Source organism: Rhynchophorus ferrugineus, unplaced genomic scaffold (genome assembly GCF_030347505.1).
Source record: "Rhynchophorus ferrugineus isolate W39M unplaced genomic scaffold, kcgeb_rfMv2 rfM6, whole genome shotgun sequence".
Lineage (NCBI taxonomy): Eukaryota > Metazoa > Arthropoda > Insecta > Coleoptera > Curculionidae > Rhynchophorus > Rhynchophorus ferrugineus.
The window spans coordinates 20460387-20484530 of NW_027472585.1; the positions used below are offsets into that span (position 1 = coordinate 20460387).

The 24144-nt window shown below is 31.1% G+C and overlaps 1 protein-coding gene and 1 long non-coding RNA gene across 2 annotated transcripts; one reads left to right on the plus strand and one right to left on the minus strand.

Annotated features, from left to right (window-relative positions):
* The first annotated feature begins 11571 nt into the window (after nucleotides 1–11571).
* Nucleotides 11572–20302, plus strand: LOC143198473 (uncharacterized). Its single transcript, XR_013006225.1, has 2 exons — nucleotides 11572–11668; nucleotides 20053–20302. It is a non-coding gene; the product is annotated as an uncharacterized LOC143198473 (long non-coding RNA).
* On the minus strand, nucleotides 16567–21251 carry LOC143198472 (uncharacterized). The gene is made up of 7 exons (XM_076407714.1): nucleotides 20770–21251; nucleotides 20661–20702; nucleotides 20574–20600; nucleotides 20425–20484; nucleotides 20308–20364; nucleotides 16823–16879; nucleotides 16567–16737 (listed from the first exon to the last, which is right to left on the minus strand). Exons 1-7 carry the CDS (start codon nucleotides 20859–20861, stop codon nucleotides 16674–16676), a joined length of 399 nt encoding a protein of 132 aa, XP_076263829.1. The 5' UTR covers nucleotides 20862–21251; the 3' UTR covers nucleotides 16567–16673.
* Nucleotides 21252–24144: the final 2893 nt, after the last annotated feature.

Genomic DNA, 24144 nt, shown 5'->3' on the forward strand with positions numbered 1-24144 from the left:
TTTTTGCTCAATTAATTTATTTAGATTAGAATTTTTTTGTATGTCAAAGCCAAACTGAACTAAAACTCAGAGTTAATGCGGCAACATTGCAATATTTCGACGTCAGAAATATCTATGATGCATTACTAAAAAAACTTTGAATAGACTATACGATACCCGTAATGTTCGAGCTTTTGCGGTACCAAGAGCAGTTGGTTGAAAAGTAGATGTCCCCCCAAGCGTCGGCTATGGCTTGATGGTAATACATTTTTATATTAGGTGTTTGCATGTATTTTTATCAGCGATATCTATTTATAATTTTAAATAATTTATCAACGTAAGAACTGTTAACTTCGATGGTTTTGATATTTGTTTTTAATATTATTAATGCCATTTAGGCGCTAATGATAGAACGCGCTTAAATTGTCTTTCAAGTACTTCTTTTGCTTGATTTGAAAAAATCTGCTGCTGAAGCCCATTAAATATGTTTAAAAATTTACGATGACGCTGTCCCGTCGTATTCCGATTGTCGATTTTGATTATGAGATTTATCGTATGAATTTATTGTAACAAAAGCGTGGTCGTGTGTCTCATGATCGTGTTTATTGTATTTACAGTATCGATGTGAATTATTTAAAATTTTGTCGCTGTTATCAGTGGGATAACATGCCGATCAAGGATCTGAGTAGATGTTCATTCTTCTTGTATCACCTTGCAGTATGTGGATAGCATGTAGATAAATAGCATGTAAATTAACTGTTTAACTTAATGATGGTCATTAATGTTATATTAAAAATGATGGTCATTAATGTTATATTAAAAATGTTGGTTATTAATGAAATTCAAACAACAATAAAACCTAACTTAGACAACTTGGTAAAACAAACTTTACGAAAAACTACTGAAGCATTGGATAAAATTGCTGAAAATTTAATATATATGACGACCAGTCTCAATTCAGTTCATGTTATCAGAACACAAACCGCTAATTGCATTAGAAAAAGCTTTATCTCCAATAATACATCAGTCACGTATCAGTTAAGAGTGAAAGATCCTACACAGTCATACTACGCGATCTCCATTTGTTAGTAGATACCAAGTTAAATCTAGACAGTAGTCATACTACATCGAAATATCATCAAAGAACCTTCTACTAATATTTATGTGGATTTAGAGTCAAAATATAATGGCAGTAAAGTATTAAACAAATTTAATGTGAAATATATAATAAACCTGAAATTTACACTTGAAGCTTTATTAAAAACGAATAGCATTTTGCAGTGCGAAATGTACAAGATATTCGATCTAAAAATCATTGGTATAAACTCTTTAGTTAAATCAAGTGTTGAAAGAAACAGATTATCACAAACTGCAAAAAGATTACTGTTAAGAGAAATACCCGTCGACTACAATGATTGTTATACAGAAAAATAATTAAATATGTCATGTGGTAAAAAGAAAATTGGCAGGTTGCAAAACTATCTGACAAAAAAAAAACACGCAGCATCTCCATACAACCAAGAGACAACAACAAAAATAAGACTTTGTATGTAGAAGCAATCGACACACAATACCACCCAGTTATTGGAAAATATACTTGACAAGCCTTAGCAGATAGTGATCATTCAAATAGTCAGCAGCCTTTCTAAAAAATTAATAGTTTCAACCTTTGAGTAATAACATAACTTACAACCTTCGAGTAATAACTTAAAACGTTTTACACATTAACAATTAGGAACCTTTCTCAAAGCTGAACTAACAGATACAACATTAATCTGTGAAACTTGGTTTATAGCTAAATTGAATATTGCATTTTTAAATTTCACCCTACATACAACAAACCGTTTATAGGTATTCGCTACGGAGTGACTATTACTATTATAGCCATTATAATTATAACAATATCATACATTATGTCTTGGGGGAATTTTATACAAAAAAAAAACAGGAAACCCCAATAAAGGTCAGAGACAATAAAACTGAAAGGGTAATATCTGTAGTATTCTGCTCCCTTAGACAGGTATTATATGAACGACATTTTGAAAGCTTACTTGTGATTGTGATGGCGACTGGAACTCAAGAGGACCGAAGGGGAAGGCAATTACTATAAGTAACAGAACGAATGAAGCTTGCATGGCTTATAAATAGTGAACCTATTTACTGGTCAATTGAAAGAAAAAAATATTCCTAATCTATGGACTCTACTGGATTTTTTTATTTTAAAAAGTGTTAAGAAGAAAAAAGTGTGTTGTAGAAAGTTTTTTTGTTTGTAGTTGTTTCAGAAATATTTGCTACATATAGGGCGGTATTAGCGAGGTGTGGTGTGTTATGAGATGTTAAAACCCATAGAATCTCTAGACCACATGAATATGACAGAGTAAACATGCCCATTTAATTTAAATTCTTTTAAAACTGACATTTATTCTTAACTATAAGAAGACATTTCATTTTAAAAAGCTTGTCATATTTCATCTAATTATCAAAAAAATTCACTCTATAAAACATAACTAAATAAGTCAAATTCAATAAGTTTTAAATAAGTCGACTATCAACAATTAAACTTGCAGCAAATAATTTATTATCTTTAAGTCATATAGTCTACTCAAAGTTTATTTTTAGTAATACGTCATGGATATTTGTGACGTCGCAACATTGTAATGTTGTCGCATCAACTCTGAGCTTTAGTACTGTTTGGCTTTGACAAAGAAGAAAATTCTAATCTAAATAAAATAATGGAATAAAAATGTTGTCAAATATAATTTATTTTAACATTATAGTACATCTAATATCTAATCTCTAATTATCAATTGTGTATCTGAGAAATCTACTTGACTTTCATTAGAGAGCATATCAATCACATCACTATGTCTCAGGAATTTCAAGCATTGCACGGCATAATCACATATACTGATAGTTTCCTTTAGTCACTTTCACTTTCCGAATCACTGTCCAATTCAATCACTAAACTCTTTATTTCTAATCTGTCTAAAACATGTTCACGATTCCCTCATTTCTCAATTATTTCTTCGGTATGTCTTATCGAGTTCATCCAAACCGAAAGTGTTATGATTGACAATGCTTCCTTCTACATATCCAAACAGTTTATGATGAAATATCTTTCTAGACCAACAAAACTTAATCGAACGCTATTATAACTCTTACCTTTTTCCATCAATTTTTGTTGTCCTTACACTTTCTTTGTTACTGTTCTACCAAGAGTGCAAATGATCCATTTTGAAATTTTCAAATTTCATCAAGATACACAAATTCAAATTGTTTATTTTCCTTTATTTTATTTTATGCCTTTAGAAACTGAATTCTTTTAAGGCAATGTCTGGAAGTTCCATTAAACCTCTCCGAGGTTTATCATTATACCATTTAAACACTATGCCTTGTAAGAGTGCATGAAAGGATGTCTTACATCCCTGAAAAAGCTAACTATTTTATGTATACTTTCCAGACAGACTTGTGTACTTACTGTTCTTATACATTTCGTATATTTGGATGGTCAAAATTCGACAACCACTTTGTATGTAGACGAGTTTTCTTGGGTGAATTTAACGTTTTATTCTTCATTTTGTAAGCGATTTTATTCAAAGTACCCACACTAATATTTAGCAACCCGCTAAAAACATTTTCAATAAAATTGTATATATTATTTAATATAATCAATAATTACCTCGCTAATGGAATTACGGAGCAACTTAAAATTTATTAAAATAATCACAGGGCTAACATAATGGTTGCCGGTTTATAACCTGTAGTAATTATAACTAATATTTTAAATAATTTACCGTACATCTGACAACCGGACGGCGACCAGCTGTCAGACGTATGCAAACTTCTTGAAAGCAATTGTGATAAGAGGTTTTAACTCTTACTTATACATTATTATGGCTGTATAATTAACTGTAGTTTTTAGATATACTATAATATTAAAATAAATTATATTTGATAACATTTTTGTTCAATTATTTTATTTAGATTAGAATTTTTTTGTATGTCAAGGCCAAACTGAACTAAATCTCAGAGTTGATGCGGCAACATTGCAATGTTTCGATGTCACAAATATCCATGACGCATTACTAAAAAAACTTTGATTATATATCACTACTCAGCTTGTGCATATATTTTACACCATCACCCATTACTTGTTGACATTGCAGCAGATACTTTTTCCCTTTTCGATATACATATATTAATTCTTTGCTTCACAATAAATCTCAAATCTGATATAATTACCGATATTATTTATAATATATATAATATTATATTAAAAGTAATCTTTTTTATCTTAACTTTTATCATAAAATTGTAAGAAAATGTTATTAATTAACTGTATTATCACAAAATAACAAATTACTTGAAAAACATAGTAAAGGTAATATTTTTAAATTGTCATGCCTATGTAAGTTTAAAATAATTTCACCGTTTGCATATAACAGAAGAGATAATGATCATTACGACTTAAGGTGGGGGAACCATAAGTCATCGTAATATGAAACAAAAAATCGTATCTTGTATATAAGTTTGCATAAACCAGAAAATAGCATTTTCCAAATCAATTGTATTAATTAAGCGATTTTTCAAATATTATTTATATTTATAATATTAGTGTAATTAATTAATATCTACTTGCTGGCCATAAATGTGCATATAACATTTACAAAGCTATATTTAATTTAAAACAATTAGAATATAGTGTGTCATAGAGACATATGATTGTCGTAGTATTACATAGTAATAAGAAATAAAATATATAGTCTCTACAAAGTTATTTTTGTATATACGTCATATAAATTTGTGACATCAAAACGTCGCAATGTTGCCGCATCAACTCTGAGTTTTAGTTCAGTTTGTCATTGACATACAACAAAATTCTAGTTTAAATGAAATAATGAAACAAAAATGTCTTATAACATATATAGTTTGTTTAAATGCATATATTATCGTAGGACTTAAAGCTACAATTAAGATCCATTTTCTACAGTTATACTCTATTAATTATGTACATACCTTTAGTTGTTTCCACTCCATCGCTCTGTCTCAGGAATTTCCAGCCTTGCACAGCATTATTTCATATTCTGAGGGCTTCCTTAAGTCATTGTCACTTTCCGAGTCACTTTCCAAGTCAATCACTACATTACTAATTTCCAATCAGTCAAAAATATGTTCACGATTCCACCATTTATCAATATCATCATTATTAATTACTTCCTCTGTATGTCTTATCGAGTTCATCCAAACCGAAGGTGTTATGGTTGACAATGCTTTCTTCCACATATCCAAATAGTTCTTGATAGAATATCCTTCTCGACCAGCATATCTATTATAATAATACTTTGCTATTATGATATGTCGTAATACTATGTGACCATATTGTTCAGCCACCTGATCTACTGTATATCTTTTTTTTCGGGCTTTTTGATAACAAGGTACATTGCAAGAAAACGCAATGAGACATATCATTTATATTTACCTAGTAATAATTTGAAATAGTTCAGTTTTTAGAATAGTTTTTTCAAAACTTAATTCATGTTTTAAAAGCCAAAGCCATTACAGCCTTTTTTGATGATTCTGTTGGGATTTTTTCGGCCAGTGTGCTATGATGTGGTGAATTGTCCATAATAATAACTGATGGTATCTCCAGGTTCTTTAATAATTGATTTTCAAACTCGAGCTCGAAGTCACCCTTGGACTTGGATTTGCAACTAATTATTAATAAATACTATGAGCGACAAAACCTAATCAAATGCTGTTGTAAGTTTTACTTTTTTCCAACAATTTTTGTTGTTTTTACACTTTTTTGGTTACTATCTTGCTAATAGTGTCTCAATGAATCATTTTGAAATATCTTCAAAAAAGTCAAATCGTTTTTCTTCCTTGACTTTATTTTACTCCTTTAAAAATTGAATTATTTTTAAGGCAATGTCCGGAAGTTCCATTAGACCTCTTCGAGAGTTATCTTTACACTTTTTAAATCCTATACCCCGTAAGAGTGTATGACGGGAAGTTTTATATCGCTCAAAAAGCTGCATGTCCCTAACTGTTTTACTTACACTTTCCAGGCTAACAATTTTCTCTGAAATAGTTTTATTAAATTATGTTTATATCCATAAAATAGTTTGTGTACTCGTTGCTTTTATGCATTTCGTATATTTCATCGCGAATATAGCCAATATCAAGATGGTCAAGATTCGTCACTCACTTCGTATATAAACGGGTTTCCTTGGTGTTAAATCTAATATATTGTTCTTCATTTTGTAAGCGATGTTAGTCATAGTACCCACACTAATATTCAGCGAAGCAGCAACATGCTAAAATACATTTTCAATAAAATTGCAGTAATATATAATATTTAATATCATCAATGTTTACTTCTTTAATGGAATTTACGGTAAATAGAGGACCTCCATTAGCTCGTTCCTTTTCGAAATAACTTATTAAATACACAATCAGTTTGTGACTATAACTATCTATTGTTTTCGGCATTCGGCAAACAAAGTGACATGATATAGTACCGAGCGATTTAAAATTTGTCAAAATAATCAAAGCGCTAAAATAACGTTTGCCGGTTTATAACGTGTAGTTTGTAGTAAAACGTTTGAGAACCGGACGACTTTGACAAGTTAGTTCGATTTCGCGTTCGAACTTATCAGACAGTATTATATATTTTTTTAACTCGATTTAAATGAGAATGAGAATATTGTTTGATTCAGAAAAGAGTTTGCAAATTGCGACAGTATGTACAAAAAAAGTGTACAAAACTCAGTTTCGGCGATCACCCCTTCATTGAACGAAAATTTCTTCCCAGCGAGCATTCCATTGAGATCTGAGAACAGAAAAAATTGTCACTGAGGGCTGGAGAGAGGGAGAATACGGTGGATGAGAAAGCAATTCGAAGCCCAATTCATGGATTTTTGCCATCGTTTTCACTGACTTGTTACACGGTGCATTGCTTGGTGAAGCAGCACTTTCTTTTTCTTCAAATGCGGCCATTTTTCGGCTATTTCGTCGTTCAAACGGTCCAATAACGCTATGTAATAGTCGCTGTTGATGGTCCTTCCTTTTTCAACGTAGTCAAGGAAAATTATTCCATGCGCATCCTAAAATACAGACTCCATAATCTTGCCAGCCGACTGTTGCGTTTTCCCATGCTTTGGAGCGGGTTCATCGAGTGCAGTCCACTCGGATAACTCGACACTCGGGTCTATTACGTTTGATCATCTTCAAACACTGCTTCCAATCAGCAACTCGTCGTTGGTTTTGGCCAAAAGTGAGGTCGCGCGGCACCCACTTTGCACAGAGCTTTCTCATACCTAAATATTCGTGAATGATATGATGTACACGTTCAGTTGATGTCTCTAGAGTGTCTGATATTTCATTTAATTTCAATTTACGGTCATTCAAAATCATTTTGTGGATTTTTTAAATGTTTTCATCCGCAACAACCTCTTTGGGGCATCCACTGCGTTCACCGTCTTCGGTGCAAATTTCGCCACGTCTAAATTGAGCATACCACTGTTTGATGGTTGATTTTCTTGGGGCAGTATCCGGAAACTCGGCATCAAGCCAAGTTTTTGCTGTAACTGTTTGTGTTTTTCTCTTCAAAAAGCAATATTTTATCAACACGCGAAATTCCGTTTTGTCCACTGTTTTCACAATAACAAAAGTTACTTCACTCAAAATGCTATTCACAAGCTAATCATCCGACATCTGTCAAATTTATACACGCATCTTTTGAGGGTTAGGGTTAACTAAAAAACATATGGATTTAATTCTAGTAGTGCCATCTATATGCCAGGCCGAGATCTTTTCAATTAACCTACAACAAACAGAACTACAAAACTAAAATAATATCTCTTCAAAATATACTTTAAATTAAAATAACTGAATTTATTGAATATGGTAAATACATGTTACAATACCTAGTACCTATAAAAATCACATTATCCATATTATATGTACCCATGCCAAATATTACATTTTTAACCTTTGTAAACCTATTTATTTTCTTCATTCAACAGGACAAGCAATATTTTGAGAAAGATCGCCATTTGTTGACAATATCTGAATGAGAGCTTTCTTTATATTCTTAGTCTTATTGATGTTGAAGGCGCGGATTCGTCTCTTTCAAAAACATCTACAGGGAAACATGTTTCAATTTTCAGTAATCAAAACCCTTCAATTTGCTGCCTTTGAAATAAAGACACTTTTGTTTCTAATTGTTTTTTAAAATGTAGATCTTATTTTTGTTATATGTTGCATTATATTTGTGCTACGAAGTATCGCAACTCCTGTCTCAACAACTACTACGCATACTCAAAAGAAACAAACCTTGTGATATTGTATAGTTGTGTAGTGAGGTCTATTAATCTAAATCTAATTTTATTTTATTTTATTAGAGATTAAGTAAGGGCTTATGGGTCTTCCTAGATAAGTACTTGGCTTTAAGCTAATGTAGCGGTAAGTTCAAACTATGTTAATAAACTAAATGTTTTTGCTGTCATGTCAAATAATTATATTTAATTCGTTCCGTTCTTTTCTGTCATCATTGCGCGCTATAGTTATATAGAATTTACACTATTTCCAGTTTATGTAAACACCCACACATCTTGATAAATAATCGTAATCTATACAAACAATAAGAATTATTTGCTTTTGCTCATCCACGTGTTCCCGAACGATTGACCCGATTATAATGAAGCTATGGTATCTTTTCTGAGAAGGCCATTTTAGCTAAACTATTTTATTAATTTGTAGTATTCAGATATATATATATATATATATATATATATATATATATATATATATATTTTTTTTTTTTTTTTTTGAATAGTATTATGAAAATAAGAACTTTTGCTTATGAACTTAACATTTGCTATATTTAAAAGGATTTTAATAAAATAGCTTTTTGTGCTATATTTTAGTCTCCATTTTACCTTTTAAACCATATCTAGACTGGACCTAAAGTTTAACGTGCTCCGAACCATCTTCCTACCTATTAAGCCTACCGACTGGCCAGTGATCAGCTTAAAGATCATTCTAGAAAACATTCGGTCTTACCCAGCCTTGTTCCTGGCGTCACAGGGATTATTTTCTTGTGAAATTTTACACACTCGCCTTTTAGAAAATTACAAACATAAATTTACGGCCGTGCGTCGGCGAGATTCGAACACGCGATTATCGCAACAGTAAGGCGACCCTCCTGTCGTCCTAACAACTGTTCTAACTAAATCGGTAGTTGTCAGTTTTCACCTGGTGCGTATAAAAATAGTAGTTGCTATTTCCGGAGTATCCCAACCGGTACTCGGTAAACTTTGGTATTTTTCGCCTGATTTTGGGTCGTTACCATTCACAAGCAATCTAGTTGTAGAATCCACCGTACTACAGTAGCCATTTTGGATTTGACTCTGGCACTGCTGGAGCTCTGTTTTGTAAGTTCAAGAATTTTGTTGTCTATTGTTCATTTGCTCTTGTACTGTTCATATTTTGATTATAAATGGTAGTCAATAATGGACAAATCGTAGATTTATGAATATTATCAAAAAAGCTATTGTAAGACTTCTAATCTGAAGAGATAGATTACGGCATTCAATCCAGTTGTGTTTCTATTACATTTTTATTTTAATTTTTTAAATTGGATTACTATTATACCAAATTCATTATGTTTTAGGTAAAGTTGACCCTGAATGTAACAGTACAGATAAACATGACTGGATGCCTTTTATGTGTGTATATCCCATCAAAATTACAGCTCGTTGATCATATAATCAACAAGCAATATTGAAGTTTGGCGCTTGGAGATTTTTAAGGTTGCGGGTTAAGTTAGGGAGGTACGTGTTAATAAAATCTGATAAAAATATCACTGCAGCCAAACTACCTGCTAAAATTTCAATGGGTACTATATTGGATAAAACACGATCTAATTTAAATAGTGGTAATTTGAAAATAATATATTTATTGATACAAAAGTTTTATATAATATTCAGAAAGCAAATCAATTTATTTCTACGGGTACAAAACACAAAAGTGGTCAACAAGTGTTGAAATATGGGTAATAAATAAGGTAAAAATTACAGGAGGTGTGTTATATAAGCCGCAATCTTAGATTCTGGGTATCTACCCTACTTGCGAATCCCGTAAATATATGTTATGCTCTTCAAATATACGAATTATTGAAATGAAGTATAACTTAGTTAATAATATGGTTTTGTTATTGTAGTGTTTATCTGTTTAGCTCCGTTTTCTTTTCAGCATTATTTTAAAATTAAAGTTTATTTTTTCTTCCAAAATATATTACATTTTTTATATTATAGCGGCCGAAAAATGTACCAAAATATTTTAACTTGGATCTCAACAGAAATATAAGGTTCTATGATATAAGATTAACTTGTAAATTCAAGATGATTTATTCTATTAATATTGTATTTTTCAAATATACCTATAATTTTGAACAACTGGCAACGTTGCTAGTTCAAATCCATGTACACATGTGAGGATTTGCATGTCTATTTCAGATATCCTATATTCTTAATATTTTCAGTTAAGGTCAAATTAAATTAATCATTATCCACTAAGGTCGAGTTTGTGTGTCATGTTAAACCTGTTCGGCAAGCTCATCTACTCATGAAGATGGAAAAAAGTAACAGGAAATTAACTAATATATGTTGTCTCAACTATATTAGTTTTTTTAAAATGAGAAAATTGTTAGAGTACACCTTATACATTCTACAGTTATTAAGTTAAGTTTTTCTACGAGTGTCGCAGCTTTTGGACAGCACTGAACTAGGACGCAGACTCAATGGAAACAAATCGTATCTTGTATATTGAAGTCAATTAAATGCTAAATATACTGAAAATTGCCATTGAATTTTATTTTATTAGAGACTAAGGACTAATGGGTCTTCCTACTACTTAGTTTAAGCAGCTACAGCAACAAATTGTAAATAACTCGACAATAATTAATTATACTATATTAATAAAAGTTTTCATGTTGTCATATCTGTTCAAATAATTATATTTAATTCTCTCCGTTCTATTTTTTCATCATTGTCCGTTATCTTTACTTAGAATTTAAACGTCTAAAGAGTATTTACAATTTATGTAAACACAAATGCGGTGATAAATAACAGTTATCTGTACAAACATAAGAAGTGTTTACTTTTGCTCATATATGTGTTTTCAAACGGTTGTGATAATGCTATAGGGATTTTTCTGACAATTGGGATTGTAGAAATTTTTTGTTAAAAATTTTAGATAAATATTTACTATTTTATTGATTAGTAGTAATCAGACCTTGTATTAGAAAAATAGTAACATCTATGACGTAACTTAACATTTGCCATATTTGAAGTGACGTTAATAATATATTGTAAAAGCGAATTTTATTTGTTTATTTTTTCTCTATAGTTTTTTCCTAAAACATAAACAGAGTCATATACCATTCAAGGAATTCATAAATCGTTCCGAATATCTGTAGTACTTGGAGTTCCAACTGATGTTCGATATTTTAGACCTTTTTTGGAGTCGTTGACTAGATTGATACTCTAGATATGATCACGTCCTAGGCACGAGAGAACTTCATAAAATTTCATTTCTAAAGACGCGGAGGCCAGAGTCACTACGTTCTGCTTATTCGGTTTATTTTACAGTTCTTTGTGCCTCCCAAACTGAGTTTTATCAAATGGTGAGTTTGCTCACAGAGTATTCCAGTTTTCTTTTATTAATTGTTATTTATTATTTATTAAAGCTCCATTTATTATTTTCTGTATGTATCATTCCATGTATCATTCCTCATTTACATGTGTGGCCTTTGGATTTCACCTTTGTTCGCATTGCACGTTCACCATAGCTGGTACTGAATAAACAGCACTAGCAATAGTATTGTTTATTTATTTATTTATTTGATAATTTATCTTAATCCTAGCGAGGCTTATTAACCTTAGTGATAGCAGATCTCGCGCGCTATTTCCCTTTATCCCATTTCGTGCCAGTACTGTTACTCCTCTGTTTTGTAAAGTGAAGAATTTTGTTGTTTATGGTTTATTTGTTGTTCTAGTGTTCATATTTTGATTAGAATTGGTAGACAGTAATGGATAAATCATCGATTTGTGAATTCTGTCAAAAATGCTGTTATATATCTATTAATCTCAACAGATATATTAGGATATTCCATCCAGATGTGTAACCATTAAATTTTTTTAATATTTTTTAAATTGGATTCAATTCTATACTAAATTCGTTATATTTTAGATGATTCTGCGAAAATTAAAGTGCAGATAAGTATGACTCTATATCCATTATATGAGTAATTCTTATCAGAATCGCAGCCTGTTAATGAGCTTGAAGATTTTTAAGGTTGGAGGATCCAATTTTACTAAAAATATTACTACTTCTAAACTGATATAGAATAATCGATCAGGAATTCATAAGAATGTATCAAAGAGTGAGAGGTGAATGTTATTAAAATCAGATAAAATAAGAATGCATCCCAACTAGCTGCTAAAATTTCAGGGATGCTATACTTGATGAAACACGAGCTAATTTAAGTAGTGGCAATTTAAAAAAACTAGATTTATTGACTCATGAATATCTATATAATATTCATTAAGCAGATCGTAGAATTTCAATAGTATTCAATAGAATTTTAATTGAAATTCATAGGTATAAAATATAGAAGTGACTATTCAAGTGTTGAATCATAGATAATAAACGAGGACAAAAATTCAGGATGTGTATTATATAAGCCATAATCATAGCCACTGTCTTGACTCAATGGTGCCATGTAAGATATGTTATTGATTAATTTTAAAGATATAGTATATTCAAAGATTTCTTAGTAATGTATCATGGACATTTGTGACATCAAAATATTACAATGTTGCCGAATTAACTCCGAGTTTTAGTTCAGTTTGGTTTTGACATACAAAAAAATTCTAATCTAAATAAAATAATTGAATAAAAATGTTATGAAATATAATTTATTTTAACATTATAGTATATCTAATACATATATTATCGAAGGACTTAAAACTACGATTAAGGCACAGCTATAATAGTTTGTAGGTTAGATTTATTTTATTTACATTTAACTCTTTTACACACCATCCATGAGGTAGAGTTTCTAGGCACGTTTTTTTATGTAGTGGTATCCCCCTGGAGGCCTAATCCATCTAATTAACAATTGTGTATCTTAGAAATGTGTTTTACTTTCATTCGAGAGCATATTTACTTTTTTCGTTTAGTTTTTGTTTCCTTCAATGGTGTGTTTCCTTGTCAAGTTATCTTGGTATCACTGTATATTTTATTTCTTCTTCTACTATATGTGTACACCATTATTCATTAAATTAATCACTGAATTCTGTCTAAATCATTTACCATATCTACAAAACAGTTAGTATTCATTCTCTCCTCATACGTTGTAACCTAGTGCTCATGTTTAATTTTGAGCAATTACAATCATATCTGTCCGCACAAATATTTCACTTCCTACAATACCATTTTCTGAAGTTATATTCAATTAATTATGTGCATACCTTTAGTTGTTTCCACTCCCATCACTCTTTCAGGTCTCAGGAATTTCTAGCATTGCATTTTTAATGTTGATAAAAGGTTCTTCTTGATATTATATAAATATGATTGACGAAAAATATATCAAAACATTTTAACTTGGGTCTCAACAGAAATATTCTATTCTATGATATTAGATTGGCTTGAGAATTAAAATTAATTTTTTGAATTTATATTATATCGTTTAAATAAACGTAAAATTTTCAATAACTGACCAGGTTGCAAATTTAGATCCCCGTGGGCGTGCGTGGCATAGCGTAATTTAGGTGACAATATTTTACAATAAATAAAAATAATATCTTGTAAATATATTAATAGTTTCATATATATTTTTATTTTTATTCTGTTATTACTTAATATTATTATAGTTATTATTACTTATTCTGTGATGGAATTGGGAAATTCAGATATAAGCAACCATAGAGGCGATCAAAATTTAAGCGTTCAGCAAAGAATTAAAGAAATAATAAAGAATCCAAAGTCGAATTCGTACTTTGAACGAACTATTTGTTAAATCTAATAATCTAATAATTGAGGCGAGTTTTTTAATATTTTCGACACATTAGAATATTGCTACTTATTTTTTTCCAAACACCGTTGCGATGTTCTGATAGCAGTTATACACAATAGTTTAAAAAGGTGTTTAAAATACGTGATGGAGTGTAAGAGGCGATACTATAGAATTACCGTGGTATCATTACAAATATATTCTCGTCACTTTGGAAAAGCCGATACGCAACATCAGATGCAGGAAGTTTGCTAATTACAATGAATTCATTTCCGTTCTTTTGTTTCCTGGGCCTCTGTCAATTAGTGCTACATTAAGTGAATGATGTATAAACATATTTATTAACGAAGGAAATTGACATAAGATAGAAATACGAGTGCTGATAGAGAAACGAGAGGAAAAGGCAGATGGCGCTGTAAGTTATGCAAAAAATATGTGTGAAGGACTTGGAATTTCCATGGAACCTCAGTGGCGCATAACAAGAAGGAAATTTTAAATGACAGATTAGTATCCACGTGTCAATTGAAAATGAGTTTAAGTTTAAAAAAAAAAAATTGAATAAAAATTATACAATATTAACAATAATGAGTAATGTAAGGCTTACCAATCTAACTGCCTTATCTTTGACATTCATGGATTACTAAAAGACTGTTCTTTAAAATGCATGAACTGTTACAAATTTCTAAAATCTTTTACCTATTATTAACAACATATAGTAATTTTTTTCATATAGCTAGTACTAATTTTCAGATTTTGTTTATTGCAAACTAATACAATTCCATCAAACTAGTTTTAGAGTTTATCAAAGTCTAACATATAGACACAATATACGATCGAATCATAATTTTGTTTAAATTAGGATCTTGGTTATCTCTGTCTATTCTTAATTAATTGAACTAATTAAAAATGAATACGAAATATAGCATACATTTTTGTTTGGGTAGAAATTAAGATACTCTTTTGTAATACTTTAACATCAGTATACCACGAACAAAAAGTAGCGACTTGTTGGATCCACCGAGACCCCAAAAAAGTATTATAATTTTCTTTGACCTCAATCTAGCCGATTAAAACACTATCTAATAACAACAACTATAAAAATATTTTCGTATTTTCATCTAAATAGCAGTTTATTAACAGATGAATTGAGAAAAGTCCCCGGCCTACCATAGTAAAATACATTTTTTCGGTAAAATTATTTTTTTTAATTCGACACAATTCCTTTCAGGAGTGATACACTGATTATAGCGACCCTCCAACTGTTTGATACCATTGTTGTAGTACGATTTGTCCTTTGCATCAAAGTAGGCCTCAATTTCGGCGATCACCTCTTTATTCGACGAAAATTTCTTCCCAGCGAGCATTCTTTTGAGGTCTGAGAATAGTGGATGATGGTGCAATTCGAAGCCTAATTCATCGAACTTGACATTGTTTTCACTGACTTGTGACACGGTGCATTGTCTTGGCGAAGCAGCACTTTCTTTTTCTTCAAATGCGGTCGTTTTTCGGCGATTTCGTCCTTCAAGTGGTCCAATAATGCTATGTAATAGTCGCTGTTGGTGGTCGTTCCTTTTCCAAAGTAGTGAACGAAAGTTATTCTATGCGCATCCTAAAATACAGACGCCATAACCTTGCCAGCCAACTGTTGCGTTTTCCTATGCTTTGGAACGGGTTCATCGTGTGCAGTTCACTTGGATGACTATCGAGTGGACTTCGGAGTGAAATGATGGAGTCATATTTGATCCATTGTTACATATCGATGCAAAAACTCGGATTTATCATGCTTGATCGTCTGCAAACACTGCTCCGAAACATCAACTCGTCGTTGTATTTGGTCAAAAGTGAGCTCGCGCGGCACCCACTTTGCATAGAACTTTCTAATACCCAAATATTCGTGACTGATATGATGTACACGTTCAGTTGATATCTATAGTGTCTGCTATTTCATTCAATTTCAATTTACTTTGGACCATGGTACTCGGCACACTGTGTGGTCAGTGACCAACTTGAGACATCATCGTGGAACATAACTGATCTTATTTGCTTGGTTATTGGGGAATTTCGTTGTTTGTCTAATAATATATCAGTTTCTAAACATATTAGATAAGTATTGTTCAAAGTAATAGTTATATCTACAAGTTGGCGACGCTTGGTTAGCTACAATTTTCTGATTTCTTGCAAGTTGTTGATTAGATGTATTTCTTTCACGGTACCTGGCCATTATTTCACGTTTTAAGGCAATATATCGGATAAGTTGGTAAATCCGTTTGATTTCAAGTACATTGGGCATTTCTTCGTTGGTTATGTCGTCGGTTTTAAGTATTGATGCAACCTTATATTTGCATTTTAGAATTTTCCAAAAATGTATCCAATATCCAGAGTTAATTCTTCAGATAATTAATTCAGTCAGGTTAAGGAGAGTAAGGATTCCAGTGGCATTATATTTTAGTTTAGGAAGAGTTTGAAACCTTTATATGATTCCTGATACTGTCGAAAATTAATGTACATTGAAGCTTTCGATATATCAAACTCCTCAAGTCTTATTATAACATCTTCAGCTCAAGAAAAAGAAAAAAATACAAGTGTGAAATAAGTTATATATTTTATATTACTCTTACATTTTGTGTAAAATAAATTGTTCTTGATTTAAATCATCTGTCTCAGCTGCAATGGCTGTTCTAAAAAATGATAAAAAATAATTATTTTTATAATAGAATATATATATTTCCATAAATAATTATTAATATATTATTTGATACATACTGGTCACCCTTTGGGATGTTGAGGGAAAAAACAGCATCCATCCAAGTAGTGTCTGTGCTGAAAATATGTTCATATAGTATTTAAAACGTAAGCTTCTGTGATGAAAGGACTATAAGTTTGTGTTATTGATGTGGCATAATTATAAGGCATTTGAATGTACTCTAATCACTTTTACTTTAACATTATTTTAATTGAGATAAATTGATATAATATATATTATTAATAAAAATATTTCTCATCGTTTTCTCAACTTTTTTTTAACATTCTATGCCGTGAGATACTCTGACGCAAGAACGATGTTGATTTGTCAATATTTAATAATCTATTCATATTCGCATTTCTTCATCATATTGGAAACCTGTGGAAGTCAGAAGCCAAGTTATGTTGCATCGATGCTCTGCTGTCTGGCATGTACGCTGGGTGAGGCAGACTTCCTATTCGATCTGCAACAGTGTATCCTTTATAACTATTGCAATGTTGGCCGAACATTGTGATTCAAGAGCATGGATTTGTAAATGTTACTTGTCATTGCCGTCTGTATTCATTACAAGCGGTTAAATTTGTAGAATTGGTGTCGGTAGATATCTATAGATGTCTGTAGTATAATTTCGCTTAGGTATCGATATGAATGCTTGAGACTATTGTAATATATTCAATTTTCATCACTAGCGACAATAAATTACAGAAAACTTTTTAGAGATTGTATTTGTTTTCGTTCAATTTGTGTTACAATTCACTATCAAACAGAGTCAAATATAAAAACAATCGAATCCGACAGCATTTTAAATTGATTTTTACCAATAGTTAGCGCTGGTAAAAATTGATTGCAGCATCCAATTTATCTATAATTTAAGGTGATTAAGGTGTTAATGCGTTTCGACAGTAAAAACTGTTATTTTTATATAAATTTGATATATTACTTTACTACGTGTGACAGTCATAAATTTACTGTTATTTGCATTAGATTATTTATAACGTACGTATCATAAAATTATAGTATTTTAAGGTAATACAAGGTGTTTCGAAGTATACTTTCCTTGGGAAATATAATGAATCGAAGGGGCAGGTTGATCGAGATCAAAAGGCAAAGGTGTTTTTCGAAATATTCTCTACTCTTTCGAAAATAAATTTTTCGAAAAGATTATTTAGTTCGATTCAGTCAAATTTGAAATAGAAACTACTGCTAGGTCGTAAAAAATGTATCGGATGGAAAATGTCTGAAATTATTATGATTCTTAAACCTCTAAAAACCATTAATACTTCATTTGTTATATAACATATTATTGACCAATTTCACTACTACTACTAATATCGAAAATATTTGATAAACTACTGTTAAAAAAGTTTAAATCAATCATAGATAGCAAAAATCTAATACCCGCACATCAGTTTGGTTCTATGAGTATTACTATGAACATTCAACAATTACTATGAACATGAACAATTAACTATGCAAATAGAGTCAAATACATTAAAGTTTACGAACAGAAAAACGTTTACCCTATAAGCTATTCATATACCAATAAATATGAACAATCTAAAATCTTGAAGCTAAAGTTGTATGAAAAGAAAATATAAAAAATAAATGAAAAAGCTTTAATCAATATACAAAAAATGTGTTAGTTTTTTGTAAGGAAGTCTAATTTATCTGCACATAATAAGTTGCTGTTGTACAAAAAAATATTAACTCGTATGTGGATCTATCGAATGCAGTTATAGGGATATTCTGCAACAAGTAACTTAATACATTTAATTATTCCCAAATGGGAAAGTTGTAATATACATTTTGATGATCTACTTTGTCTTTTTATTGGAAGGGTTATAATTAAGGCTCTGTATAGACAAATTCTAAGGTAGTAGGAAACGATTTATAAAATAGTATACAATTTTTTTTGTGTTTAGAATAAAAGGAAAATTACATGGCGATGAGTGCTTAAGTGAGGGCTATTGTTAAAATTGGTTCTTAACAGTTTAATATTAAAGTTAACCCTCACTCTGGTCGGCTAATCGCTGAAATTCCTTAACACATCAAGGTTCATGGACATAATTCGATTTTTATGGATCTAAACATCGACCAGGAAACAATTTAAACTATTTATATAAAAACAGATACAAAAAGAAGATCGATACTTGCAAGATATGCATGAATCAATAGGAAAACAGAACAAGAGGAAAAAATTAGTTATTTTTAAACGGATTATTAGAGCCAGTGTATACGCAATCACGTACGCTGATAATGTGTCATTAGTATATAGGCTTGGAAATGCTTTAGAAACAAATACAAGGTCTCTATTGGCGAAAACGAAAGTGATGTTAAGTGAAATAAAAAAGTTAAAAATTACACATATGTGTCTTCACTGTGGTTGTAGAAAAAGTATATAAAATTTTTGTAACACAACAGTTTAACTGTAATGATATTAGCTAAATGAGTTTTTCGGAAATAGGTAAAACACACACACACACATATTGATGCCGAGTTTTCGGACACTGCCCCAGGAAAATCAACCATCAAGGAATGGCATGCTAACATTAGACGTGGTGAAATGAGTACCGAAGACGGTCAACGCAGTGGACGCCCAAAAGAGGTTGTTATCGACGAAAACATTTCAAAAATCTACAAAACGATTTTGAATGACCGTAAATTGAAATTGAATGAAATAGTAGACATTCTGAAGATATAAACTGAACGTGTACATAATATCATTTACGAATATTTGGGTATTAGAAAGCTCTGTGCAAAGTGGGTGCAGCGCGAGCTCACTTTTGACCAAAAACAACGACGAGTTGATGATTCGGAGCAGCGTTTGAAGATAGATATGTGAGATATGTGTATTTGAGAGATATGTGAAAATGGTTGAAACATAGCATCATTTCACTCTGAAGTTCATGTCATCCGAGTGGTACAGTCCACAATGAACACGCTTCAAAGCGTGGGAAGACGCAACAGTCTGCTGGCAAGATAATGGCGTCTGTATTTTGGGATGCGTATGGAATAATTTTCATTGACTACCTTTAAAAAGGAAGGATTATCAACAGCAACTAATATATAGCGTTACTGGACCGTCCGAAGAATGAAATCAGCGAAAAACGGCCGCAGTTGAAGAAAAAGAAAGTGCTGCTTTACCAAGACAATACACCGTCTTACAAGTCGGTGAACACGATGCCGAAAATCCATAAATTGAGCTTCGATCTCCAGATCTAGCCACCAGAGAAATTTTTTTCTGTTTCAGATCTCAAAGGAATGCTCGCCTAAACTGAGACCTATTTCGGACCAAAGGAGAAATCGTACTACAAAAGTGATATCGAAAAGTAGGAGGATCGCTGTTATCAGTATATCACCCTTGAAGGAAATTATGTTGAATAAAAAAAAACTCGTTTTGGCAAAAAAATGTGTTGTTATATTACATAATATATAGTAAGAACGACTAGTTTTTATATGTTTATGAGTATTAATTTCTAATAAACATTTGATTTTTGGTACTTACTTCAAAGAGGCTGCATCTGCGTCACCTGAACCTTCATCGTCTAACATCATCATTGCCCTATTAAAATTAGAATATCGAATTTGACACACTCTAAATAAGTTTAATATTATTACATACTGTCTTTGCTTCCTTCCTGCGTTCTCTCCATTTGAAGACTCATCACTTGCTGTTCTTGTGCTGAATTTCATATATAGATATTTAATTATGATTATATATATATATATATATATATATATATATATATATATATATTCTCAGATACTTACGGTGTAGCTGGATCGTTTAGCGCGAATCTAAAACATAAGTTAGATTAGATTTAAATGTTAAAGAAATAATATACAATGAGTAATTACCCTGGCGTATTGAAAGAATTTGGATTAATAGGAATCAGCAACCTAGAATTTATAATTGAAGATAAGCACTGTAATATAGTTCGTTAATGATATATTATATTGTTGTTACCTTTCTAAATTTTGTGAGTCTAAAGTTAAAACCTTTTTACTTGCCATCGCCAAAGAGAGAAAACCAATAACAAAAATAATTAACACCTTCATTTTGAGGTTTTTTCCGATATACTGCAAATAATTTAGAGTTGGTCATTATTTTTATAGTACATGGAAATCATTAATTGCTTCTGATTAGTTAGAAAGCTGCAATTCTTAACCGGTTTTATACTCAATGACGTTCTTTTCATCAAAAATGAATTATCGGTGTTGGTTTTCGGTAAATATTGGTGTGATTTACTGTGGGAAGTACACATGTAGAAGGTAACGTAACGTAAAATACTTTCTAATTATTTAAGTTTCAAACATTCTTTAATAATAACAAATATTGTTCCCTTTTAAACCATAATATTAGATTTTATCGCCATCTTTTTGTATATGTTCTTGTTGTATACGAAGTATGTTAGCACCAATCCTTTATCTGCTGTCCACTCGGGTTCATACTGGTCTACGTCCAATGAAAATGTTGTTGTTACATTTGCAGATGGATTTTGCTTATTGGTGATAGTAACGACGAATCAATTGAAAAGTTATAAACAGCAAACAGAAAAAGGAATAAAGATAAATCAGTTCATATTGATTAATAATAATAAGTATATATAAATAAGTAATAGACTCATATAGGAATAGAGTCAAATATATTGTCATGATAAACTAAGGCGGAAGTCACAGGTATTGTTGATTCTCTATAGTTAAGAAATGTGAAGAACTGGTAACATTATCAAGGACTAGCTGAAGTACAAAAAATATAAGATCTGTCTCCAGCTCCTAGTTATTGGTCAGAAGAGCAAAGAGAGTAAAACCAATTAATCTACATCAATAAAGACAAGCAAAACTCAGTGCATGTTAAAAAGTAATAAATGTTAAGTTTAAAGTGTCGTTGTCTTAAAATCCCAGGAAATTAGGCTAAAAACAAACAGCTTATTAGTGTTAATTGGCTAGATAGCTATAATAAATAATTAAATACATTTTGACAATAAATGGTACATGTAAATTTGCATATTTATTTTTTATATTTACTGAAACAAGTGACAGCAGACAAATTACAGTCTTTGTTCAATTTAATTAATTACATGATTATTATTACCATCACTGTCATTAATACTATATTATATAAAGGTCGAAGAAAATTTTGAGCTAAGTTCAGATCATACGCTAGTGATTCTGACGTTGAGCGAAAACATAATAAGACAAGAAAGAAACCCAACGTTAACAAACAAGAGAACAGACTGGGAAGGATTTGCTGACGAATTGAACAGACAAATTCAACTAAATTTAAGTCATCCAAATCATCTAATCAAATCAATTAAATTATCCAAAAGAAGTGAAGGAAATGGAAGCTGAAAAACGTAAATTACGAAAAAAGTGGCAACAAAACAGAACACCTGAAAATTAAAATAGTTTAAACAATATAACCCAAAGACTGAAAAGGGAAGTACTGGAAATTAAATACAAAAGCATAAATTACTATCTGAGAACACCTATAAGAGACCTACGTGGGAATTGGGCATACGATAATCACCAGAAAGCAGAAGCATTTGCTGAATATCTAGAAAAAAACTTTCAAACCAAACTAAACTAATATAGAATATAATTTGCCGGAAATAGAAGCTGAAAATTCGATGATTGAATTAGTCACGCCGAAATAGTTAACCAAAGTTATTAAAACTGACATTAACCCCAAAAAATCACCAGGCTACGATTTAATGACAGAAGAATCGCAAAAACTACCAAGAAAGGGAATTATTAAACTCACCAACTTGATAAATACAGCAGTTAGATTAAGACATGTCCCAAACATTTGGAAGATGGCGGAAATTATAATGATCCCAAAACCTGGGAAGTCACCTTACGAAATAAGAACCTATAAACCTAAATCACCGCTGCCAGTAATATCTAAGGTTTTTGAAAAACTCCTGTTGAAAAGAATAACACTGATCATAGGGTGAAAAAGACTAATACCAACACACCAGTTTGTGTTTATTAACAAGCACTCAACAATTAACCAGGTCCACAAAATAATAGATGTTATTGAAAAAGCCTACGAAAGTAAAAAAGTATGCTCAGCTATATTTATAGATGTAGCCCAGGCCTTCGATAAGGTTTGGCATGAAGGCCTTGTTCATAAACTACAGAAAATACTACCAAAACAACACACCGAACTATTAAAATCATATATTACAACCAGAATGTTCAGAGTCAAACAAGAAGAAACTTACTCTACAATAAAAGAAGCTAACGCAGGTATAACACAAGGAAGTGTACTGGTACCAATGTTTTATCTACTCTACGATGGCTACATTTGCTGATGATACTGCGATTATAGCTGTTGGAGACAATTGTGAAGAAGCCTCATGAAAATTACAATAGGGAAGTGATAATACAAATAATAAGACGCAAGCTTCGAAAATAAGAATTAATGAAAGTAATCTGTACATGTGCAGTTCACCTATAAACAGACCGTACAAGCATAACAATAAAAGTACAATAATATTAAATAACAGTATCATTCCATATAGCAACAATGCTAAATATCTTTGAATGAATCTCGATGCAAAACTTCGCTGGAAGGGACATATAAAGAAAAAAAAAAGAACCGGAATTGAAATATAGGAAAATGTACTAGCTAACTGGAAGAAAATCACAAATAACGGTACATAATAAATTGCTAATGGGATGTTCTGCAAAGAGTAACATAAAATACAAATTTTTCAGAAAAAAAGTCCTGAGAGGTATTGTGGGTGTACCCAAATATTATAGGACTGATTGCCTACATCGATAACTTCAGATATCCACAGTCAGTCAAGAAATCAAAATAATTGCAAGGGGGATGAGGAAAGACTCCATTTTCATATGAATATTGAAATATTGCAACTATTGGATACCACCAGAACAGGACACAGACTCAAAAGAATCAAACCATCTGATTTTGTGTAGTGTTGTGTAGTGAGTTGTATATATTAAAAAATTCAGTAATGACATGTATAAACATTATTTCACCAGAGACTGAGATAGGGCTGATGGATCCTCCTATTTATATACCTAGATTTAAGTTATTACAAAGACAAATTGTAGGTTAGACGGAATTTTCTAGTAACAATATATTAATTACATAATTAAAAAAAATATCATTAATACATTGCCGAAGTATGGGTAGAGTGTATATTTCTCAATTAATAAATTGTTTGTATCGAACGATCGAGCTTGAGCATCTGTAGTCTATTTAAGGTTTTTTTATCATGAAGATTTTAATGTATTGCCTGCCGTAATTGGTTTTTGAATCAGACAATATTCTGCTTCTAATTTTATTGTGGTTTAAGAGAGACACAATGCT